At 39.8% G+C, this 22886-nt stretch overlaps 1 protein-coding gene across 9 annotated transcripts in view; it reads right to left on the reverse strand.

Moving 5' to 3' along the window:
- The window catches only part of MCTP1 (multiple C2 and transmembrane domain containing 1), a gene marked incomplete at both ends in the record, with an annotated part of 171026 nt that overhangs the window by 110813 nt on the left and 37327 nt on the right, over positions 1-22886 (reverse strand). For 8 of the 9 annotated variants that reach the window (XM_080972410.1, XM_080972409.1, XM_080972408.1 and 5 more), the window contains 4 exons: positions 431-539; positions 1248-1327; positions 2399-2541; positions 7961-8075. In XM_080972410.1, the coding sequence (XP_080828536.1) occupies positions 431-539; positions 1248-1327; positions 2399-2541; positions 7961-8075 (447 nt within the window). Of the gene's footprint in view, positions 1-430; positions 540-1247; positions 1328-2398; positions 2542-7960; positions 8076-16456; positions 16615-22886 lie in introns of those variants that run through there. The other variant, XM_080972412.1, reaches the window with a different exon arrangement.

The raw sequence follows: 22886 nt of genomic DNA on the forward strand, positions 1-22886 counted from the left end.
GACTCCAAATAAATGCCTGTTTCAGCAGCAAAGCTCTACACAGAACAAATTAGCTGACTAGTTTTCATAACTGTGTAAGATTTTACTATAATAGGACTGAAATGTTGCAGTTTGAACACCACAGCACTAGATCCAAAATTCTTTATCTTTAATAAATTCTGAGTGAATCCACTGTATGTTTGCATTCTATCAAAATCCCACCTGTACCAATATCATTATATGGAGGGGCTGACCCAGAGCAAGGCATCGGTAGTCAAATGAATCCAAAAACTGATCAGTACCTTTCAATATTTACTGGGGAATAATATATTAAAACCCACAAGAAAATGGCTTCATTTAATAATGCTCACTGATGGAAACATTGCGAAAGTGATACACTTCCCATTAGGAAAGGGGGGAAGCTACACAATTTGTTTCAATCCACACTTACCCCTTCCCGTTGCTGTTCTTTTGGTGTCAGCAAAACAGACAATAATATAGTTCCAAGATCTTGGTCTGCATAATGTGGATCCTTGAGACTCAACGTAACTTCCGTTGACCTAGGAAACCAAGTTTAGAAATGAAAAAAATAAATAAAAGGTCATACAGTTTAAAAAGGGACAAGAATGGTGTGCCTGTTGCTACCTTCTGCCTGTAAACTATCAGCTAGGTTTGCAAAACTACTAAGGGTGGAAAGCAGAAGTTCCATGCAATACACAGCACTTGATCTCCATCCTGTCTGGATTCAAAAGGAGAGGGGAGCTTCACTGCATCTCAACTATGTTTGGTGGAGACAGCAAGAAGACCATTATGCAGGTGAAGCTGCAACCCTACCTCCCTTGTTTCAGACAGCTGCCTCTTCTTCCAGGAGCACTGACACATCCCTGGCCAGAGACCTTCTAGGGAAAGGGAGCAAGAACAAGGCTTTTTGTGAATTTGGACAGACCTTGAGCTAAACTGGGCAGCCTGCAGAGCACCTTGGTCCAAAGCAAGCTGTTTCTGAAAACTGAACTTTCAGTCCAAACCTAATCTTTGTGGCCAGTTCAAACCCCTAATATATACACACATAGGTATAGAGAAAAATGGTGCAAGATGGCAATGAAGCGATGGGTCTATGAAAATTCATTAAAAAAATTAAAATGTATGGGGTGTCCATTCACAGCAACAGTAACTGGTGATAACACCGTCAGTGTAGAATTGCTTAGATCTTTGTCTCCAATCCTGTCCAAAACGTCATTATCTACTTCAGTAGCTTTAAAACACAATACCTATTTTGCTCTAGTGAGCCGAGATCCAAAAATGCTGATCCCATGAAGTCATCTTGAAGCCCAAAATCATAATCAAAGACCTAAGGTGAACAAAAAAAATAGCATTTCTCAATGTTGGGGATTCCATTAACAATTATTTGAGAATATTAGTGAAAGCAAACATTATACAACATAACGTATCAACCCTGCCTATACATATCAATGACTTTTAACCATGAAGGCTATGTTCTACCTCTACGATCAGAAGCATTTTCTAGGACTCACAAGTGGGAAGAGTGCTGTTGCGTTCAGGTCCTACTTGGGGGGTTCCATAGGCATTGGGTCAGCTACTGTGAGAACAGGATACTGGACTTGATGGGCCATTGGCCTGATCCTGCAGGTTTTTCTTATATACTTATACAAGGCGTTCCTCTGGTGGAATATCCCAACTACAAAATCAGTGATGTCTCAAACTGTTTTGGACGTTAGGTCTATTTGTATACTGTCCTCATTGGGGTTTACATTTCTATTTTGCCATTCCCTTTTATGTCTAGGTAGCACAACACTTGGTGCTGGAGGAGCCTCTTGAGAGTCCCATGGACTGCAAGAAGATCAAACCTATCTATTCTTAAGGATATCAGCCCTGAGTGCTCACTGGAAGGTCAGATCCTGAAGCTGAGACTCCAATACTTTGGCCACCTCATGAGAAGAGAAGACTCCCTGGAAAAGACCCTGATGTTGGGAAAGATGGAGGGCACAAGGAAAAGGGGACGACAGAGGACGAGATGGTTGGATAGTGTTCTCGAAGCTACCAGCATGACTTTGACCAAACTGTGGGAGGGAGTGGAAGACAGGAGTGCCTGGCGTGCTCTGGTCCATGGGGTCACGAAGAGTTGGAAATGACTAAACGACTAAACAACAACAACAAAGCACAACACTGGCCTATGTTTCAAAGAATGTACCAGATATTTGAGTTCTGAACAGTTATGAGAATTGGCAGGGCACAACATTATAAATTTCATAAGCATTTTTATGATGTATTTTCATAACTTGAATTTCTATTATGGCAATATCAAGCTGTATAACATTCCATTGAAAAACTGCAGCACTGTGTGGAGTGATACAACAACATTGTACTTACCTGTTTTTAAGGAGAATCACATGTAACTCACCTTTATGTACAGTTGTTCCCTTAAATGTTCAATCATGATTGAAGTTTTTTCTTCCCATACAGGGTTAAGATTCTTATGGATAGTTTTGCTTCTAAACACTTCTTTTCCACCAATTTTAAACTTGACATATGGATCACTTGTCCCTGAAACAAAAATCAAGATTATGTACGACAACTACATGATTTCTGAAAGTTATAAGAAAAACCTTAAAACAAGATGGCAGTCCTTATCTTTTTTAGAAAACTAGCAAGTGCAGCAGCAGCAGATGGTGATGATGATAACTACTACAACAGCAATTTATATGCCACCTATCTGACTGGGTTGCCACAGCCAGTTTGAGCAGCTTCCAACTATTTAAAACCACAGTAAAGCATCAATCATTAAAAACTTCCCTAAAGAGGGTTGCCTTTAGATGTCTCCTAAAAGTCAGATAGTTGTTTATTCCCTTGACATCTGACAGGAGGGAGTTTTACAGGGCAAGCCCTCTGCCTGGCTTCCAGGAACCTCACTTCTCACAATGAGGGAACTGCCAGAATCGAGACCCAAGTAAAACTACATATTAAGTGTATGGCTTTCGCTGTATGACTTTGTCCATAAAACGCTAAATTCTAGATTAAAGGACTTGCACCTAAGCGAAATTTAACAAGTATACCCTATGAATTAAATTACCTGAAACACATTTCCATACTAATTCAAAGTGGACATAAGCAGAACCAGTGAACTAAGTATACTAACTTGAATGCACACACAAAAGGTCTAGCTTTCTAACACACTGCTGTTTTTAAATAGTGCAAGTCTTTTTCAGCTTTCTACAATAGTTACAGCAGCAACAACAGGTCTGGGCACATGGTGGCAGTATTTTCCCGTTATAACAGATACCTCAGTTACAGACTACAATCTTGTACAAAGGCGATGGGGGTTTCTTAATACAACATTGCATTAAAATAAAGACAAATCTATAGTCAACATTAGATCAGCTGCTTTGCATGAAAATCACCATGCCTGCCACAACCTGTTATTCCATTTGTACTAGCATAAAAAAACTGGGGTGGGTCACGTATGCTAATTTAATGTCAATTGCCACTCTTATATCCTTCTGCCTGCATGCTTTAGTTGAGATTCCTGCACTGCAGGGGTTTGGACTAGATGATCCTTGGGACCCCTCCTAACTCTACGATTCTATAAAAAAGGTAAAGGTAAAGGACCCCTGATAGTTAAGTCCAGTCACGAACGACTCTTGGGTTTGAGCTCTCATCTCGCTTTACTGGCCAAGGAAGCAGACGTTTGTCCGCGGACAGTTTTTCCGGGTCATGTGGCCAGCATGACTCAGCCGCTTCTGGCGAAACCAGAGCAGCGCACGGAAACGCCGTTTACCTTCCTGCCAGAGCGGTACCTATTAATCTACTTGCACTTTGACGTGCTTTCGAACTGCTAGGTTGGCAGGAGCTGGGACCGAGCAACGGGAGCTCACCCCGTCGCGGGGATTTGAACAGATGACCTTCTGATCGACAAGCCCTAGGCTCAGTGGTTTAGACCACAGAGCCACCCGTGTCCCTATACTCTATAATACCTTACCAAATTATGATCTGCAAGTTCCACTGAACATATCTGCTTACAAAAATCGTACAGAAGAGAAAGTGAAATATCTTAAATATCTTGCAGTATGGATTTTTTCATGCAAATAAGCTCTTAACCTGTAATAAGAATAACACATTTGCCACCTGACATTATGCATCCCTTTGTTATTCAACTCAGTTTTCAAAGAACAAAAGTATTCTACCTTACTCTATCAACTTCTACAAGACCTTCTCATCGATGGTTTGTTAAGTGCCACCATCCTTCTTATGACTGGTACAATTCCTTTAACATACACCTGAGCTCTCAGATTTCATGCCAATTTTTATACTTCAAATATGCAGTGGTTTATTACTCTCAGAGCAATCGTTTCAAGTTGTCAAATAGAAATCATTGAATAAAATCCAGGTCTCGTCTCAATTATATGGGCCGGCTTCCAGTGGCAATTGGTTCAGAAGAATAGGAAGGGAAACTGCAGGTTCCAATTGACAGAAATTGATGGGTCCCCAGACACTTGTTCATATTTTAATCCTAACTTATCACAGAGCAAACTACTACTTGCAGGATAGTAATTTTGCTGGAATGACATCACCTAGGATAAGCATGCAGCCACTTCAAAGGCACACTGTAATAAAACGTGACACAACTGCAGAAGCACAAACCTCTGTAATGGCACAAAACGCACTAGAGACTCCAGAGGGGTAAGAAGAAATCAAAACCAACAAGTGTAGAAATCATTTATCATACGAAATCACTGTTTGCAAATCAGTTCATCCCTATCATCAAAATTATTTACAAGTCTACCTTGCTCTCCTAATACGGTATTTGTCTCTCCCACCCATCTCCCTAGCACATTAAGTATCAGTACTGAATGCCTCCATTCAGTACCTTTCCCCCCTCCTATTATATAGCCAAATGATTCAGGAGAACATGAGAGTTCGCTGACTTTGCCCATTATGAATCCATGTTTTCTTCCTTCTTGTCTTCTAACCACCTAGCCAAGCCTTACTACTGCATCTCTCATCTCACACCAATGCTAAGTATCTCCAGTGCCTCTTAAGTACTTCTGATGTCCCCTACTCTGTCATTTTAAGGATATCCAGCTTCCATTATAGGTAAGCAAAGTCACACCCGCAGGTTATTGATTAAGTCTGTTTAGCTGGTAGATGGGGAAAACTGGTGGTAATTTCCATGCACAATAACCATCTTCCTTATCTTCCTCTGCTCTCAGGGGAGGGTCTACCAATTCCCACTCCTCAAATGGTGTCAGTTCCCTTCTACCTGACTTGGCATCTGGCAGGAATCAACCAGCTGCCTTTTCAAACCAATATGGGTAATAAATCCTTTAAAATGGTGGCCATATTACTTTGTCCCTCTCAAACTCCCAACCTGCAACTGATGTTTGAAGCTGCCTGCGCCAAAGACAACCACAGTGTGTAAATTCTTGCAATGTTAGTTTGGATTAAGTGTTGGATTAGTTAGACCAATATTGTGGTGTAGTGTTTTATTTCAATGCTGAACTGCCTACCTGCCATTCCCTGCCCCACATCCCTTTTCCATATGCTCCTTTTAAATAAAATGCTTAATTGGGCTACAGCAGTTTCTGAATACGCTCAAAGGCTTGTTAACTCTCTGCATGGCTTAGGGTGCTGGTACCATGTTACGGATTGTTAAAGGGCCTTCTGGGAAAGCAGAAAGGAGGCAGTGGGAATTGCCATGCCAGAGACCTGGAAATTCAGCTGGCTGTCCCTGCATTATTGAGGAGACACTCGGAGTCCCACACCCCTGTCCCTAGGTGACCCACACGCTGGTGGTGGCAGCAAAGAGAAAGGATGGCATTGGGTTCCCTAGGGCTATGAAACTACCCTACAGAGTTGGTGCTGGAGTGGGGAACCACTCTACAATTAACACTCAGTCCCACAGCTCAGATCTAAACACTGCTAATATATATATATATATATATATATATATATATATATATATACACACACACACACACACACACACACACATATAACACACACACACACACACTGCATAGTATAAAAGTGTTTTCATTTACTAGGCAGTCTGGCAGGCCCTGTTCTGTGGTTATGCATTAAAAAGAGCAAAGCACTGCCTTTTCAGCATTCACAAAATAATGCTTTCAGTGCCACTCAACGAGGGTCAGCAATAAATCTATTTGAGGTAATTTGTTATTTGCTGCAATACAGATAAAAAGTGATTCAGAATGTGTTAAGCTTATTACGATGACTAGACTATCACATTGAATTATTCCTCATTATATGCCCAAAGCATTATCTCTGAAGCAAATGAAACCTAGAGCACCAGGATTATCTAACTACCACTCAAAGGAGATTTACTGTTTTTGTTCAAGGAGTTCTTTACATAAGATTTTACATATTCACAAGTAATGTTTTGCGTGCCTGTGACATTCAGAAAATCCAAGGCTACAGTGACAAACATTAATAGCTTTTCCATTTTAATCGCAATTCAGAGGGCTACTGTGGTTTCAAGACAGATGTTATTAACAAAAAAATCCAGAAGTAAGACTGAAAGCCGCAATTTATTCCTGATTTCACAGTGGTACTCAATGCCAAGTAGGAGAGTTAAGCAAATACCATTTGAAGCTTTCAGTCTTGGCACACCACCTCACTCCATCACTTTCCAGTTACATTTCAGGCACCGAGGTGAGGAGCACTTTTAACTTTCTCCAGGTGGTGATGGTGGCAGAATAGCTAGCAAGCAAGCATCAGGGCATCAGGGTCTGGCTAGACACTGAGGATACTGGATGCTGATGACTGGGCACCAGAACAGGCAGAGTTGGAGTCTGACTTGGAAGAAGCGATCAGTGATCTGGGGGAGCCTTTAACAGCCAGGAGATGAGTCAGAGGCAGGAAAAGTTGCAGGATTGGAGAATGAAGAAAAGGTGCAGGAGGAGGGAGAGATAGCACAGGCTCGTGTAGAGTCAAGACAGAAGGGGGATGTTTTTCCAAAGAAAGATGATTTCAAAGTAAGATAGCAATGCAAGAGTCATATTACTATATATAATCAAATGCAAACAAGACCGTAAAAAAATCCTGAAGTGGTAAATGCAGGAATGCCTAACCTTTTTGGCCTAAATTCAAGTAATAAATTGACACAGCAAAATAAATACTACTCAGGACCATCTAAAAGGGGCTAATATTTTCTGTGGTGAGCTAGCTTCTTCCCAGTGCCTATTCAGCCTATATCCGAAAGTACAGTATCAAATCTTCCTATGAATTCCAGAATTTAAATTTAGTTCATATTTAAATTTGAACAGGAAGCCATCTTGATTATTAACCGTTATATTTCTTTTCGTTGTTTCATATAACCAAAGGTTTCCATCATCACAGAGCCTTCAACATACAAGGTTGGATTCAAAAATGCCCTCCATTTGTCAGAAAACGAGGCGCTTTTGATTCAACCTAATTAGTTTGAATGCAAGTAGAAGCCTTTACATAATTGTGGGGAACTGTTACACGTGCCAAATAATACCTGTTCCACATTTGCAAGAACTCAATCTTTCCATGTGGCAGCACCTATACTTTGGAATTCCCTATCAATATTAGTCCTTAATCTGTTTGTAGTCTATTGTTATTTTAACTTTTTGAAAGTTGTAAACTGTTGTTGCTAATTCTTCTTATTGATAGTTTTATCGTTTTATCATTTTGTAAACTGCTTCCAGGGAATTTTTTTACACTCAAATGGAAATTGTATGAAATAAATAAATAAGGAGCTGCTTCATCATAGGCTAAGGTGCACTTTAAGATATTACAAGGCTTTTTGTTGGTTTTGGTGCAACAGACCAACAAAACTTCTCCGCTGGAGATTGTTACAAGCATAGCATGTTCAGTGCACAAATATTAAAATAAAAATGTATAAAATTTAACCAAGGTAGGTTAACTTTTCCAGCCTCTGCAGAGTGTTTTATGTAAAAACAGTGTTTGATCAATATATTCTTACCTCTTCGATCACGAGCTGCTAGATTATGACCTCTTTTTAATGTAATGTCCAACTGGTACATTCCGGGTTCAGCCAGAGGCAATTCTGCATTACTAGTTCCAGTAGGATTGGCTCTCTAAAGAACAAAGAAAATACATACATGATGCCCAACGTTATTAATCTGATTTGCCATTTTGCAAAGTTATGTATTCATGTAACTATTTATTATTCATCTTAATAAGTTATGTACCAATACTGCAGTTTCTAAGCAGTGTACAAAAGGGATTTCTCATACACCATAAAGTCAGTTAAAATGAAACATAAGATCGGGGAGGGGAAACCCTCATAAAATGCCTGCTGAACTAAAAAAATATATTCACCAAGCACCGGAAGGTCAACAGGAAGAGGGCCTGGCTGAGCCCAATCAAGAGAGAGTTCCACAGAATTAGGTCTACAATACTGAACACACACATCCGGGTGAATATGAGCCATGTGTCTGAGCCATGGGGGACCACTAAAAATGACTACGAAGTGATATAAATCATTGAGTGGTCCTTAGGGTATCATGGACCCTTGTAAATGAATACGAGAACCTTTAACTTAGCCCTATAGTGTATGGCTGCCAGTGCAAACTTTTAAGCACTGGCACTATGTGCTGATGATAGACTGCTCCCACCAATGCTCTAGTTTCAGCATTTTGTACCAGCTGTAGCTTTCAAACAAGGCCCAGGGGCTGCTTCACTTACATGTGCATTGCAATAATCTAGTATTGAGATTACTAACGCATGAATTACCATGGACAGGCTTATGCCTGTAGATGGCATACCAAACATAGGTGGCAAAAGGTACTCCTAGCCACTGAAGAACCTGAACCTCTAGAGATAAAAATGGGCCCAGGAGCACCCCCAAACTACTAACTGGCTTTTTCAGAGGGAGTCCAGAACTGGCAACTAACTGACCAAACTTCCAGACACAGAAACCACCCACCTGAAGTGCTTTCCTCTTCCCAAGGTTCAAACTCAAAGACAGAGGCAGCCAATATGGCTTCCTCCAGATGTTGCTGGACTACAACTTCCATCATCCCTGACCATTGCTTGATAAGAGTGCAACATTGTCTTGGGGGGCACCATTTTGGCTACTCCTGATCTTAATATGTCATGAATGTTTCATATTCATAAATACTTCTACTTAAAGTTAGCAATACACCTAAGGAGCCAAACTGTGAATTTAAGACCTGAAGAATTTTGTGAGGTGGGTAGATTTAAGTAATTATGTTTATCCCTTTTTGCAACACCTCCTTTATTTTCAAAGCAAAGAATGAAAGAGTTACAGGAGTCCCCCAACCAGCTATTTCCTATATTTAGTTATTTTATTCTGTTGTTCATATCTGAGTAACACTGAGTAACACTGTTGCTCACACTAATCTTTAAGATTGGAACAGAACCTACTAGTGATTGCTGCCTGATCCAAGGTGGGTTGCAACAGGAACACTACCACCATGCAAATATATGTTAAAATATTAAGAAATGGTTCCCCAAATGCATGTTTGGGTTAAAAATAGGTCCTGAATCTGAAAAGGTTGACTATACCTGATCTAGTGGAATCTCCACTGTTACGGAAATTACCGAGGGGGGGGGGACACATCTTTAAAATTGTTAAATTTCACAAATATTATGGATAAATGTATCCTTTCGACTTGACAGCTCAGGGAAGTTACCTAGCTTTAAAAATCATATAAAATCAACTCCTTTGCCAGTTTCCTTCATTCCACCGCCAATTTGCTTCACTGGCCAAGGACTTGAAAACCACTCGGTCCCCCCATAACCCCTCCAGCGGGAGGTCACGTACTCACAGGAAGATACTCATAGGTGTCAATCGCTGGGCAAAGGCACTCCTCCGGACTTGCCCAGGTGGCAGACTATGCAAACCAAAGTTCTATTGTCCCTTTGTAGTAGGTGCTTAGAATGTACTTCCCAATACATATCCTGTATCCGCCTGTTGCCCCAACATATTCCTCCTATGTTAATCATGTATAACCCTCCCCTTTTCTGATGTAGCAATGATGCTTAACAAACTGTATGCTGGGATAATATAGGAACTTTTAAAAGTTCTTGTCACCCCATCCTCAGGGTTCAAAATTCCTCTTTGAACCTGTTGAGCAATAAACTTTGGTCTACAGCTATTTGCTGGACTCCTTCCTTTATTCCGCAGGGACCCGCGGGCTCTGCCCGACGAGCTGGATGACTGAGCAGCCTTGCATCTAGATTTTTCCATAACACCACTAAGCCTGTAGTCTGCTGGAGCGTTTGGAAAAAGAGCAGTAAAAAAAAAAAATTAGGTTGTGGAACATAGTAGAAGTAGAACATAGTAGAACATAGTAGCAACATAATTTTTTGCACACATTAAGACACCCTGAAAAAGTATAGAACGCTAAGCCTCTGGCCTTAAGTTTGCTGCTTCAGTACAATGTGGGCTGATTTGGTTGTTATATCAAACCACTGATTAGACATTACATGAAGAAGCCACAGAGAGTGTCTTGAGCTTAGACGTTTGCTCCTCCGCCCTTCTTCTCCAGTGCAGAATCATTCACTTCCGTCTTAAAGTTTACTTTGCCACGAAACCTCTGAAAAGCTGTGGTTAGCTATGTTTAATGGAAGCCAACCAACTTCAGAACATAATCTGTGAGGCTGGTTTGTTTCCACTACAGCAGTTATCTGAACCACATATTAGGGTTCAGGCAACAGCAATTAATCTAAAAAACTGAAGCAGAAATTTCTGTGCATGGCTGCACCAGAGGAGAGGTGGATTGAAATGTGTGAGTTAAACCTCTAAGTTTTTTCTCCAAACAACAAAGTATGGTTTACATCTGAATGCAGTCACAGTTTTCGTATGGAGGCAACAAAGCATGGTCAAATAGACTACCACTTGGCACAGCAATTTAATTCATCTTCTAACTTTGCAAAGGGGAAAGAACCCAGGTTAAAATTACCTCGGCTTGCTCACCAATCATAGGCTAAACCAATTAGAGTTCCTTTGGACTGGACATGAAAAAACTCAATTTAATTTTAAAACAAGTGCTCCCGGTTCCTTCTTGCAGTTATGACAGAGAGAAGGGGAGCGTGCAAACCCAAGGCCAGTACCAGAAACACTAAACCGAAGTTTAACATTACAGCTTGACCAGGCTATTCAGTTGGTCAGTACTCATTAGGTGAAAATGGCATTTAAAATTAAAACACTACTTCATTGAACTTCTATATGTATATATTTATAAAAATCTGGTTAGACAAGATAAAAGTATAATTTTTTTTAATACTGTATGTACTAAAACTATGATTTCTGTTCACCATCCAGCTTTCAAAGGATGTGCCGAGTTTATATGTAAGTATGACTGCCTTGGTGACAACAGCAATCAACATGCTAGCCAGGAAACGTATGTCTGATCCACTGCCTGCTAGCTATGTACCTTGCAGTAATAAATGCTGTTGTTTACAAGTTGTTATCATTACAGGAGGGAATTAGAAACAACATTGTAATATAAAATGACATAAGGTAGTCTTGACTTGTTTGGTTCATAGCATTGTGAGAATTGCATATATAAATTGCATATCAAAAGTAGTAATGGTACACAGCCAACATATCATTAGACATATTCAACATTATATTGCAGTTTTGCAGCAGATCAACAATAAAAAGAATCCACTGAAACATCTGCTAAAGTTTATAAACCATTTCAGCAAGTACTGAGCACTCCAAAATTCTATATAAATATTAATTGTACCATTTAAGGTCTCTTATGGAGGGTACATGGACTTTAGCTGGCTTTAGCAGCCAACCAAAATGTGTGATTACCAGGACAATGTCCTTCTTCCAAAGGGTGGAGCCATGATTTTGATCTCACACTGAACTTCCTAAACCTAGAGCAAGGTGAGGACAAAACCCTTGGCTTCCCTCTCCAGCTCCAGGCCTAAGGCTGGGATGGGAAGTGAGGGGTAGCACTAAATATCCAAGAAGAAGAATTAACTCCCAGTCAAGCAAATTAGGTGTAATGTACAAATTACTCAAGTCATACCTAGCAGGGTCTTCGGATCCAGGAAGCTACAAATATATTTTGCATGGATCTTTTAAAAATTCACAATACCAGAGTTTATAAGACTACTTTGATTACTTGAATATAATTTCTGGATTCACATTCAGAAGCAACTTTATTGTGTTATAGTCTTGCTATAAATTATATATATTTTTATAAAATGAATTTTAAGGATTATTAAGCAATTCTACACTTGATTGATAACCAAGGTTTTTGTCACATTTTCTACTGGTTTATACGTTGAATTCCTGTATTTTATTCTGGCTGTCCATTAATAGTTCAACAAGGTATCATGTATACTTACAGAACAGACTGGCTAGGTCCAGTTTGCAATATCATTTTTCAAACATGGTGATGCTATTCCTCCCACTCATATCAATGATATAAAAATACTTCTTGAAATTTTAAATTCTTATTAAAAATATAATTTCAAAAATACGTTCAAATTAAAACTTATTCCAGAGGTATGAGGTTTGAACTATACACACCACAGTACCAAACTAAAATGATGAACACGGGACTCATTCAAGGCAGTCGATTATTCTCTCACACCAGGATGCATTAATTCCCATCATCCCTGATAACCGGCCATGCTAGCTGGGCTCGTGGTAGTTGAGAAAAGCCACAGGCTAGTCATCCCTGATCTAAAGTGCTTGATCATCGAGAATAAACAGTGTCTATTACAATTAAGGTCACATTCAAGTTCAACATTAATTAGGCGAAGAGTGGAGAAAGGACAGAGCAACTATTAAGTAGGGGTGGGAAAGAAGAAAGTGGCTGATTCAACACAACACTCCAAGTCCTTCCAGCTCATGCTAGAAGGAAGTGGTGGGCCTTTTTCTCTTACTTTTCTGCTGTACCTGCTGCATGGTGGTATAGCTTGGGCCACTGATAGTCTTCTAGACACCTGGGTGGAGCTCGGTATTCACTTGTAGTGGCCAGCAGAGGAGCACCAACATGTCATCTCAACCTCCTCCAGTCATCAACATCAAGCGGATTAAGCTTGTAGTTGGACAGCTGTTTGTCCCTCATTCACAAAATTTGTGCATTTGAAAACAGGCTTGCAGGAAATGGCTGTGCTATTCCAGCAGCTATTACAATCTTCCAATATCAGTTTAATTATTTTTTCTTTACCGGTGCAGGAATATATTTTTTTAAAAAAAAATTAAAATGAGCTCAACCACTTAGCAAAACAATAGCACATTGGAGGGCCAGTCAAGACCAGCACATGTTACATAGGGCTCTGAAACCATATTTTATTTTTCCTCCTAGTTTGACTGGAAGTCGAGTTAAATTCCAGCTCACCGGAGGCACAGTTCTACTGGGTCAACTGATCAGAAACAGATGCATAACCAAAGACTTATCAGTTACAGCACAAATGTGAGCATTCAATCTGATAGTATTGTCATGCTGGCCTGAACATCTGTTGCAGACTGCTGCTTGACAAACATGCAGTGGTATGGCACTTCCTGGTATTGTTTGCTGGGGCCTCGTAGCAGCAACATAAAGTGATCTCTTACCATACTTGACTCATAGATGCAACTTGCATAAACAGTTCAGCAACATTTGCACTTCAGCTACACAGTCACAGTTCTGGATAGAAGTTTGAAAAATTGGTGGGGGGCGATGCCAGTAATTTGTGGCTCTCAGATGTTACTGGACTCCAACTGTGAGTGTTCGTCTACACTTCTGCTTGTCCCGCCACTTTCACCTAGGGAAAATCTGCTGTTTACTGCTGAATCAGAACAAATGTCGATTGGCATTTGTTTCAATTTGGCAGTAAACAGTAGGTTTTCCCGAGGACAAACAAAATACCACTGGGATCTGTGCCTATAAAGCACATGGCAAGTGGGAAACCTCTTGGACCTATACTTTCTAGGCAAGCGGAAGTGTGGCCGAACCCTGAATAATCAGAGAGGGTGGAAGTTGTGGTACAAAAACATCTAGAGGACCAAGTATCCCCCACCCCTGGTATATTCTATTCCAGGGGCTCAGAATGGGTTACAGAAGGCTTTAGTGATTAAGCCCCTTTTCGCCAGGTTTTAATAACTTCTGTTCCCCATTTGCCCCTTCTGTGAAGCAGACAACCAAGGCGGCTAATATAAAAATTGATGCCAGGCCCCCAGATTGCAGGTACCTGTCCTTCTACTCCATCATATCCTCATCTATGTTGTGTGTTCCCAGTACTGAGAAGTTTCAGAGGCATCACTTTATCAAATATTTGTAATACTTGTTTTAATTAGAAGTATAAAAGCAGAGTATTAAGTGGAGATGTAGAAGTACCTGCTGATTGTCCAAGGTGGATAATGCAGTGAGCATACATAGGTCAATGATGCAAAAAAAGAGACGTTAGTTCAATATTGATAAGCAGAAACTAACAATAGTAACATACATTCCCCCACCTCGAGTTCACCTAGATAGACTGGCGAGCAGGAAGGACTATCATCATTCAAATGGGAAGACTTGAGAATTAAAATAACACTTAATCAGTATCTCTTTCAGTTTCCACTTACTGGAAAATATTAGTCACAATCCCAAAGTTTAAGAAATGCAGCTGACGTGGATATTGAAGCATGATTATCCTGAAACATACATTACAAACATGTTCCAAACAGTATGATAGTCTGTTGTCTTTGCTGTACCCTTCACTAAGTTTATTTTAAAAGTCTTCCCCCCCCCCCCGCCATGGTAAAGTGTCACAGCTGTGAATACCAAGATTCATAAGTTAAAGTCTTTGCTGTCCTCCACTTCCTAGCGACTTCCATTCTAGCAGCAACTAACATGTAGGAGATCAAAGGTCTATAAAGCACAGTCAGTACCCATTGTATAAAGTTTCACTAATTATTTCCTAAATCCACTATGAATATTATTATTAGAAAGTAATATGTGGGAAGACATTACTTCTCCCTTTGCTGTTGCTCACTTTTTGTTTCCTGATACATTCTGCTCTTCCTTAAGTTGTATTGTTTGATAGTTCATTTGATAATCTTACAATGAGGGTGACTTGGGTCAATAAAACAATATACAACAAGAAGTTCCCATGCCAGTAGGATGTGCAAAATGTAGCAACTGAGGCTGTTATCATAGCAATCCTCTTACTACTGTACAGATGATATTATCACATTATCAGTTCAATGGCACCCAAGCCCCAAACCAATGATGCATGATCCACGTGAACAGCTGAGCTCTTGATGAGCTTTGTCAAAGCAATGAGCTGTTTAATTCACACCCACCCCATACTTTAATCACACTTCAACATGAGAAAACAGAATTTGGCCATATACACAACCTTTGCATGTGTTTAACTGCATCAGAGCCATAAAGGAATCCTGAATGCCCAAACAAAGCTGAGTTTAGAACAGTCTCAGAATTATTATCCCAATCTGACAGCTACTTCTAGTTTCTAGGTTACTGATCAAGTCAAGATAAATTCAGAACCATTATTTTTTAATTGGCAATGATTTTTTAAAAGGCAAGCAGTCAGAGCTGTAAATTCACTATATCTGATTCATCTAGAAAATTAGTATGATTATTCTGTCATTGTTACATTTCGGAATAAAGCTTCATTAAAGGTGTGCATCCTTCTCTTCTTCAAACCTACTTATATGCTTTAGTGCTTTTTGCAGGCATGCTTAGCTGAATTCTACTAATATCTTCCAAAACCAAAAATCTTAGTAGTCTTAGGTCTACGGTATTAGAAAATCAAACAGCAATAATATTTTAAAAACATCCAGCAGCTAAGTTTGTATACACCTTAAAAAAACTCAAATTCTCCTATTGCCTATTCAGTAGTCAGTAGCATATGTTTAAATTTTGCAAGTAAACTGTAGACATCTGAGAAGCTTGTTTTGTTTCAGCACTGCTAGTAATCCACTCAATAAAAGGCTTAGTATCTTAAATGCATACTAACTATACCTGCTAGCAACTTCATATATCCTGCACATGTCTATTCAGAAGAAAGCCACACCAATAGGGCTTATTTCCAGGCTAAGACTGCAGCCTTAGATGCATTTAAATAATAATCATCCTAGTGATTTCAACTCTCAGCAAATACAGATGAGATATGATTTGAAGTATCACTATTTTATAGCAGCAAGAACTCTTACATCTCTGTGCAAATAACCTAAATTGACAATCTTTTAAATCAATACATTTGAAGCCAAACGCAGTACTGAAAAGCTCTAAAAAACGTATATAGTAGAAAATAGGTTTCACATGGTTCTCTTAAGAGGCTTAATAACTATGAAAACATTTACATTGTTGTAATTTTTCCACAGATGTAGCACCTTTAAGTCTTTTGTTCTTATAATTACTTTAAAAAAAAACAAAAACCAAGAACACATAAAATGTACCCATTTAATACCTAAATATAGCCTTGTTAGAATCACTAGCAACAGATTAAAGTAAGAGGGAAGGAAAGGAAAAATTACCTTATTGTTCTCAAATGGCAACATGTTCCCTGTTTTCAGTTTGGAGAATCAAACAATGATGTTTGGGCTTCAATATCCATCCATCAACACTTAAAATTACTCCTATAAATGGGTTATCCCCCAACCATACTGTTTGCCTCCATCTAGCAGCAGTGACTTCTTAGCACACAGCTTGCTGCTCTGAACTGCAGTCACTGGGAGGGACTGTAAAAGGAAACCATAGAGTGCGAATACAGTTGCTTCACAGCTTTAAAAGGATATGACTCACGAATCTAATCTCCCATCTCACTGTACTACATCTTTTAGCGTCTCCAAACACTGAACATGAGATGCTGACCAGTTTTGTTGGATGTTTTCAACAAGTGGGCAAGAACACAATATTACTTTTCAAAATGCTTAATATTCACATAAATATTCAACAGGCAGAAGTCACAAGACACAGCATACCCTACCATTAACACATCTAGCCTGTTGCCTTACTTATGTTATTAGATCTCAAAAATAATGGTTTAAGCCAGTGCTTTTTTTCTTAGGACAGCCCAGTCAAAGGTGACTGGGCTGCAGCACTCATCTTGCTTTTCAGGCAGAGGGAGCCGGCGTTTGTCCACAGACAGCTTTCCAGGTCATGTGGCCAGCATGACTAAACCGCTTTTGGCACAACGGAACACCATGATGGAAGCCAGAGCGCATGGAAATACTGTTTACCTTCCTGCCGCAGCGGTACCTATTTATCTACTTGCACTAGTGTGCTTTCGAGCTGCTAGGTTGCAGGAGCTAGGACAGAGCAATGGGAGCTTGTCACCGTCGAGTGGATTTGAACCGCTGACCTTCCGATCAGCAAGCCCAAGAGGCTCCCCCCCCCCAGTTGTTAAAAGTATGGCACTTACTATAACAACTTCAGGGTGAATAACAGCACACTGGTTTAATCCTAACATGCACTAAAATTATATGGCTAAAACACAGAGGATCTGATTCAAAAGATGTCACTTCACTTCCAAGCTTACTATGGTGAGCTAATTAGCACTGCAGACTAATTACCCAGGAAATCCCTGTGTTCTAATTTACAGAGGACTGCCCCCTATTTGAAGTGTCATCCAATTCAAGTCTGGTTTAAAGATGAAGACCCAAAAAGAAGGGAAAGCAGGTGTCTTGAAGTTACCCATCCACAATTAGCACCCAGATTGAAGTCCATACAGGCAGATAGATCCCCAGGTCACCTGGCCCTCAGACTTCCATAGTATGGTGGCAGAAATATAGTACGTATTTAAATTACAGTGATTTCTAAATTTGCAGCTATACATGCAAGTTAACATATGCAAGTTTTATGCAAATCTTTGTTCCCTTTTCTGGCAGTGTTAAGTTGCCAACCGGTAATTACCAGAATGGTAGTGATAAAGAAAACTGTATGAACTACGCATTTTAAGGTTGAAGAGCAAGGTAAAATTATATACATTCCAGAAATAAGTTCACGAATGCATCTCTTATTAGAGGAATGCAAGGCAATCTAAGGTTTCTCCATTAAAAGCTTTCTCCACCTTTCCATCTTTCAGACCTGGTGCGGATGTAATATTCCTATCAACTATGTTAACAGTGAAAGCAGACATCTTCCTACTTCTGCTCCTCTGTCATGGAACTCTCTCTCTTAAGTCAGCATAAACCTATGTCTGCACCAACACCAGTGCTTTTTAAAATAAAAAATAAAAAAGGTACTGGTACTCAGCATGAAGTTGTTACAGTAAGTGCCACACTTTAAACATTTTTTTTAGGGGGGGGGAGAACCTGCTGTACCCTTGAGTACCCCAAGAAAAAATGTACTGACCAACACTTACCATTTGTGGCACCCAGTTCACAGACTGACCACCCATTACAGGCAATGCTAGTTCATGATTTCAGTCTTCTAAAACAGCGTCAGCGGAATTGTTGACTGACGACGTGATAAAAGTGCACCAGGCTGCTTTCGGTACAAAAGAGGGTATGAATGCTTAAGATTCATAAACCAACTTGTTAGGTTGGCTACCTTCCCAATAGATATTTAAAACACAAAAAATAAACAAATTGCACACATGATACAATACAAAACCACAAAAGTCATAAACCCAACTATCATGAAAAATAATTACACCAGCATACTATTATTTAAAATCAGCAAAGCCTTAAGAAGCCAGTTATGTGAGGTGCCATGATAAAAACAACCACTAGGAGGGTTTCTGTAATTTTCAGTTCTACAGTGGTACCTTGGTTTCCAACCATAATCCGTTCCAGAGGTCCGTTTGTAAACCAAAACAGGTTGTAACCCAAGGCACGCTTTCGCAATGGGGCCTCCAAAAAAAATTTGTTCGTAATCCAAAAAAATTGGGTTGCAATCCAAAAAAAGGCTGCAAACTGGAACACACACTTCCAAGTTTGACGTGTTTGTAATCCAAAACGTATGCAAACCAAGACGTATGCAAACCAAGGTACCACTGTACCTTGTCCCTCTTGAGTTTCTGTAGAGGCTTGCTTAGTGAACCAGCAAAAGTTACACATAGTGCTATTTTTTCTAGATAAAGAGGTGCCAAAACTCACCACGAACGCCTCCCTTGTTCTTTTATAATGGCAATGAAAATTCTCATAAGTTCTGACTGAAAAAAACCCTGGCTACACACACAAAATGTCATTCTGTAATGAGATAATAAAGACTGTTCCTGTTACCAATTGCCTGACATTATGTTTCAACTATGCTACAAAAAAATCTTTTGGGGCAAAATAATATTTTAAAGCCCACCCACAAGGCACCTGAAATAAATAAGCCTCTGCTGTTCACTTAAAGGCCTGCAAAGAAGGAGTCTTGCTGGGACAGACTTCCATAGTTGAGAAGACCCTGTCTTGTGCATGCAAGTCTAGACGACAACATGCAAAGAGACAGCAATCTTGGGGGGGGGGGAGGGAGGGAGAGTAATGCACCAATCTGAAAAAGCCTAACTTTAATCCAACACTGGTGTTGAAACACTCACCCAAACAAAAACTCTGTGGTTTATATTCATTGTGCTGAGAACACTGTTCCATCAGTGCAAACATTTCTGCTTGCCCGATGGAACAATTTCTCCTTTCCTTTCCCTGAACAAGGTTCTAGGGTTTCTCCTTCCAGAGGGATTTGGGGAGGGCACTGTAGTCCCATTGCACTACTGGGAATAGCTGCACTAGCTTCTGCTAGCACAATGATTTAGCTGAACATGGCCCAATATGATTTTTCCTATAGTGGTACTTCCATCCCAAAAAAGCTAAATTATTTGCAAAACTGAATTATTAATTAGAATTCTACTCCTCACTCAGAACTGCTGTCACCTGAACAATTGCTGAAATATTTTCTCCATCCACCCTGCCCCACTGCAGTACTCCAAATTTATGGGACGGAAATGGTGGCTTGATGATGGCTCACTGTTTTGACATGCGTGTCCATTAGAAAGAAGAAAAAAGGATGAACTATCAAGTCAAGTATGACCCAAATGCTAGGCTTCACAGACATGAAAAAGGGCAATGTAAATCATATAAATCAGCTTCAGTGCTTAATCTTCTTTCAAAAGACTGTTTATAATTTTAAAATGAAACAATGACATTCCATCTATTATTAAGGCAACGGCTTCAGCCAAGAACGAGTTGTGCCATTAGGCAGTTGAGTCTAGTATGAAGAGAAAGGGGTGGGGACAGGAAGAGAACAGAGAATCAGAAAGATTGTGGCAACATGGCAACATGCCCAATATGCCACTTATGTGAATGCTTCAAACCAGAACAGTCACTTCTCTGTTTTGTGTGCCAAGGATGGAATACAGCAGAAGTGGACCCAAGTAAGAACTACACGCCTGCAGACTGTTTAAAAGAAGAAGAGAATACATTTGCCAACTGAGGATTATAGCCAACTAAATTCTACTCAGAGTAGATACACTGAAATTAATGAACTGAAGTTGAACATACTAATTAATTTAAATTGGTGTACAATGAGTATGACTAGCACTGAATACTTTTGAACTTTTCTGAAGAATTTACACACAATTTTAATATTTCTGTGGCACTGAGATTCCTGCAAAATATTGAATATTTTTAAACAAATTGGAGAACAGAAATATTTGACTCATACATTTGCAATAACCTGGGCTTCCAAAATAAGGATGAAGCTTGCATTAGGATCTATTATTCAGTTTACCCTTTCCTCCTTTCTGATAAAATGCTGTATTTTAATGAACCTCTGCTCAAATAGGAAAAAGAAAACTGTGTTCTATAATTTCTCCACTTGCAGACATTTTTCATTCTGCCAGTAGTATAATTACTCCCAAGACTTCTGAACTAAATTATAGTCATGATTGTGCCTCAGCTCTAAAGTTTTGGCTGAATAAAGCATTTTCAAACTTTTTTCAGGTAAACTTGTATCAGGCAAACAGACTTCATATAAGGCAATTACTAATTTCAATGGGAGTCAGACTTTTGGGGTGAGTCTCTCATATGCCGCAGCGATCCATATTTCCTAGTACCTGTTCCTACATATCACTGTCCCCTGTTGGGTTTACATTTTCATTTGTTGTCAATGGTGAGGCTCATTCTAAACTCTTAAGTAGAATAACATTATGGGACAATTATATTTTTCCATCATACTCAAAAGAAGTCAACATCCACCCTCTTTGCTTTTCTATTATGTGACGAGGTCCAGGGTGCAGCTATGTTGATTAGCCTCCAATAACCACCTACAAAGCTATTCTCTGTTAGTGGTTTAAAATACTATTTCACGTGTACAAGAAACCACTGGTCTGAGCTTGCCCAAAGTATTGGAGTTCTGTACTACTAATATGCACATGACACCAAACTGTAACTCTCCTTTCCATCTTAATCCAAATTTGCTACTGATGTCCTGAATCCATGCCTTGTGTCTGTACTGGACTGGAATGAGAACAATTAAACTGAAGCCGAATCCAAACAATATAGATACGTTATACGTTTCTGGTTGGTAGAAGGCACTTCAGGAAACAGAGGCACAACCCATTTTAGATGGATTTGCACTCAGGAACATCTTTGCATAGCTGAGGCTGATGTGCCAGCTATGCTTGTTACTGGAGGTGTCAGATCTGCCCATACTAACATGTGCCTTAGTTCCATCAGGGTCAGATTAGTGCAACGTGCTCATGTTCAACAGGCTGCCTTTGAATAGTGTTCAGAAATGTCAGCTGCTTCAGAACACTGCAAACTAGCTGCTGAATGTGGCTGGTGACAGGGAGCACACACCTCCAATGTTACAGCAGTTATACTGGTGGCCAATACATCCCCAGGTGCTATTCACAGTGCTGGTTATAGTTTGTAAAATGCCATTAACAGTTTGCTTAATTGGCCCATGTTTTGAGATCTTCTGTTCAGTCAACATCTAATATGCATTTGGTAAGAAGTTCAGAAAGATCCTCAACGGAAAAAGAAACCTTCCACCAGTTTCTTTTTTCATGACCTATGCATTTTACTGTCGCCTGCCTTGAGTGCTCCACATAGTTACACTAATTTCTTTTCTAAGCAAGTGTTACTATACTATAGCTGTAATGCAACCTGGAGCCACTGTAACATCACACATTGTGTTGAACAGTCCTAATTGGGGCAAACTGAAAGCTAGCCACTCATGACCCAAATATACATAATTGAGTGAGGGCCAGGGAAAGGTAAGAAAAGAGACAATGTCATCATGAAACAAGGTGGCACCTTGTTAGGAAGAGATCTAAAGTATTCCTGAGATATGAAGTGCTCCAGTTCTGAACTCTCCTTGATCTATTACAGCATTGGTGAGGAACCTGCTGACATCCAGATGTTCCTCAACTACAACTCTGCCTACTGACCATGCTGGTTAGGAATGATGGGAACTGAGATGCGAGTACATGGAGAACCACAGCTTCCTTACATCTGTACTTCCAAGGGTGTGCATCTGCCCCTAGATCCAACTTGTTTGGATAGATCAGGGTTTCTCAAAGTTGGGTCTCCAGCTTTGGGACCATAGTTTCCATCATCCATCACCTGCTAGCTAGGGATGATGGGAGTTGTAGTCCAAGAACAGCTGGAGACCGAAGTTTGGGAAACCCTGGGATAGATCTTTCTGCTGAGTGAAAGTGCCTTAGGAGAACTGCCTTCTATAGGAAGTCTCAATCTTAGTTTTGTTTTTTCATTGTTAATAGAATGGCAGCCTTCCCATGACATCAAAGGCTTCACTTCAGCCTGGATGCAACTTATTTCCCTTTCGATCTATCTATAGATGCAAGATGAAAGCCACAATGTTGTCCTCACACAGAAGGGTATCTAACAGTAAGAACAAATTGGCACACATCCTTAATAAATTTTTAATCAAATATAAATTTTCCATTCAGTTTCAAGGTTCAAAACAAAACAAAAACAAAAGAAAACCCTGAGCTGTCCTACAGTATATGTACTG

Source organism: Podarcis pityusensis (assembly GCF_964106645.2).
Source record: "Podarcis pityusensis genome assembly, chromosome: 11".
Classification (NCBI taxonomy): domain Eukaryota; kingdom Metazoa; phylum Chordata; class Lepidosauria; order Squamata; family Lacertidae; genus Podarcis; species Podarcis pityusensis.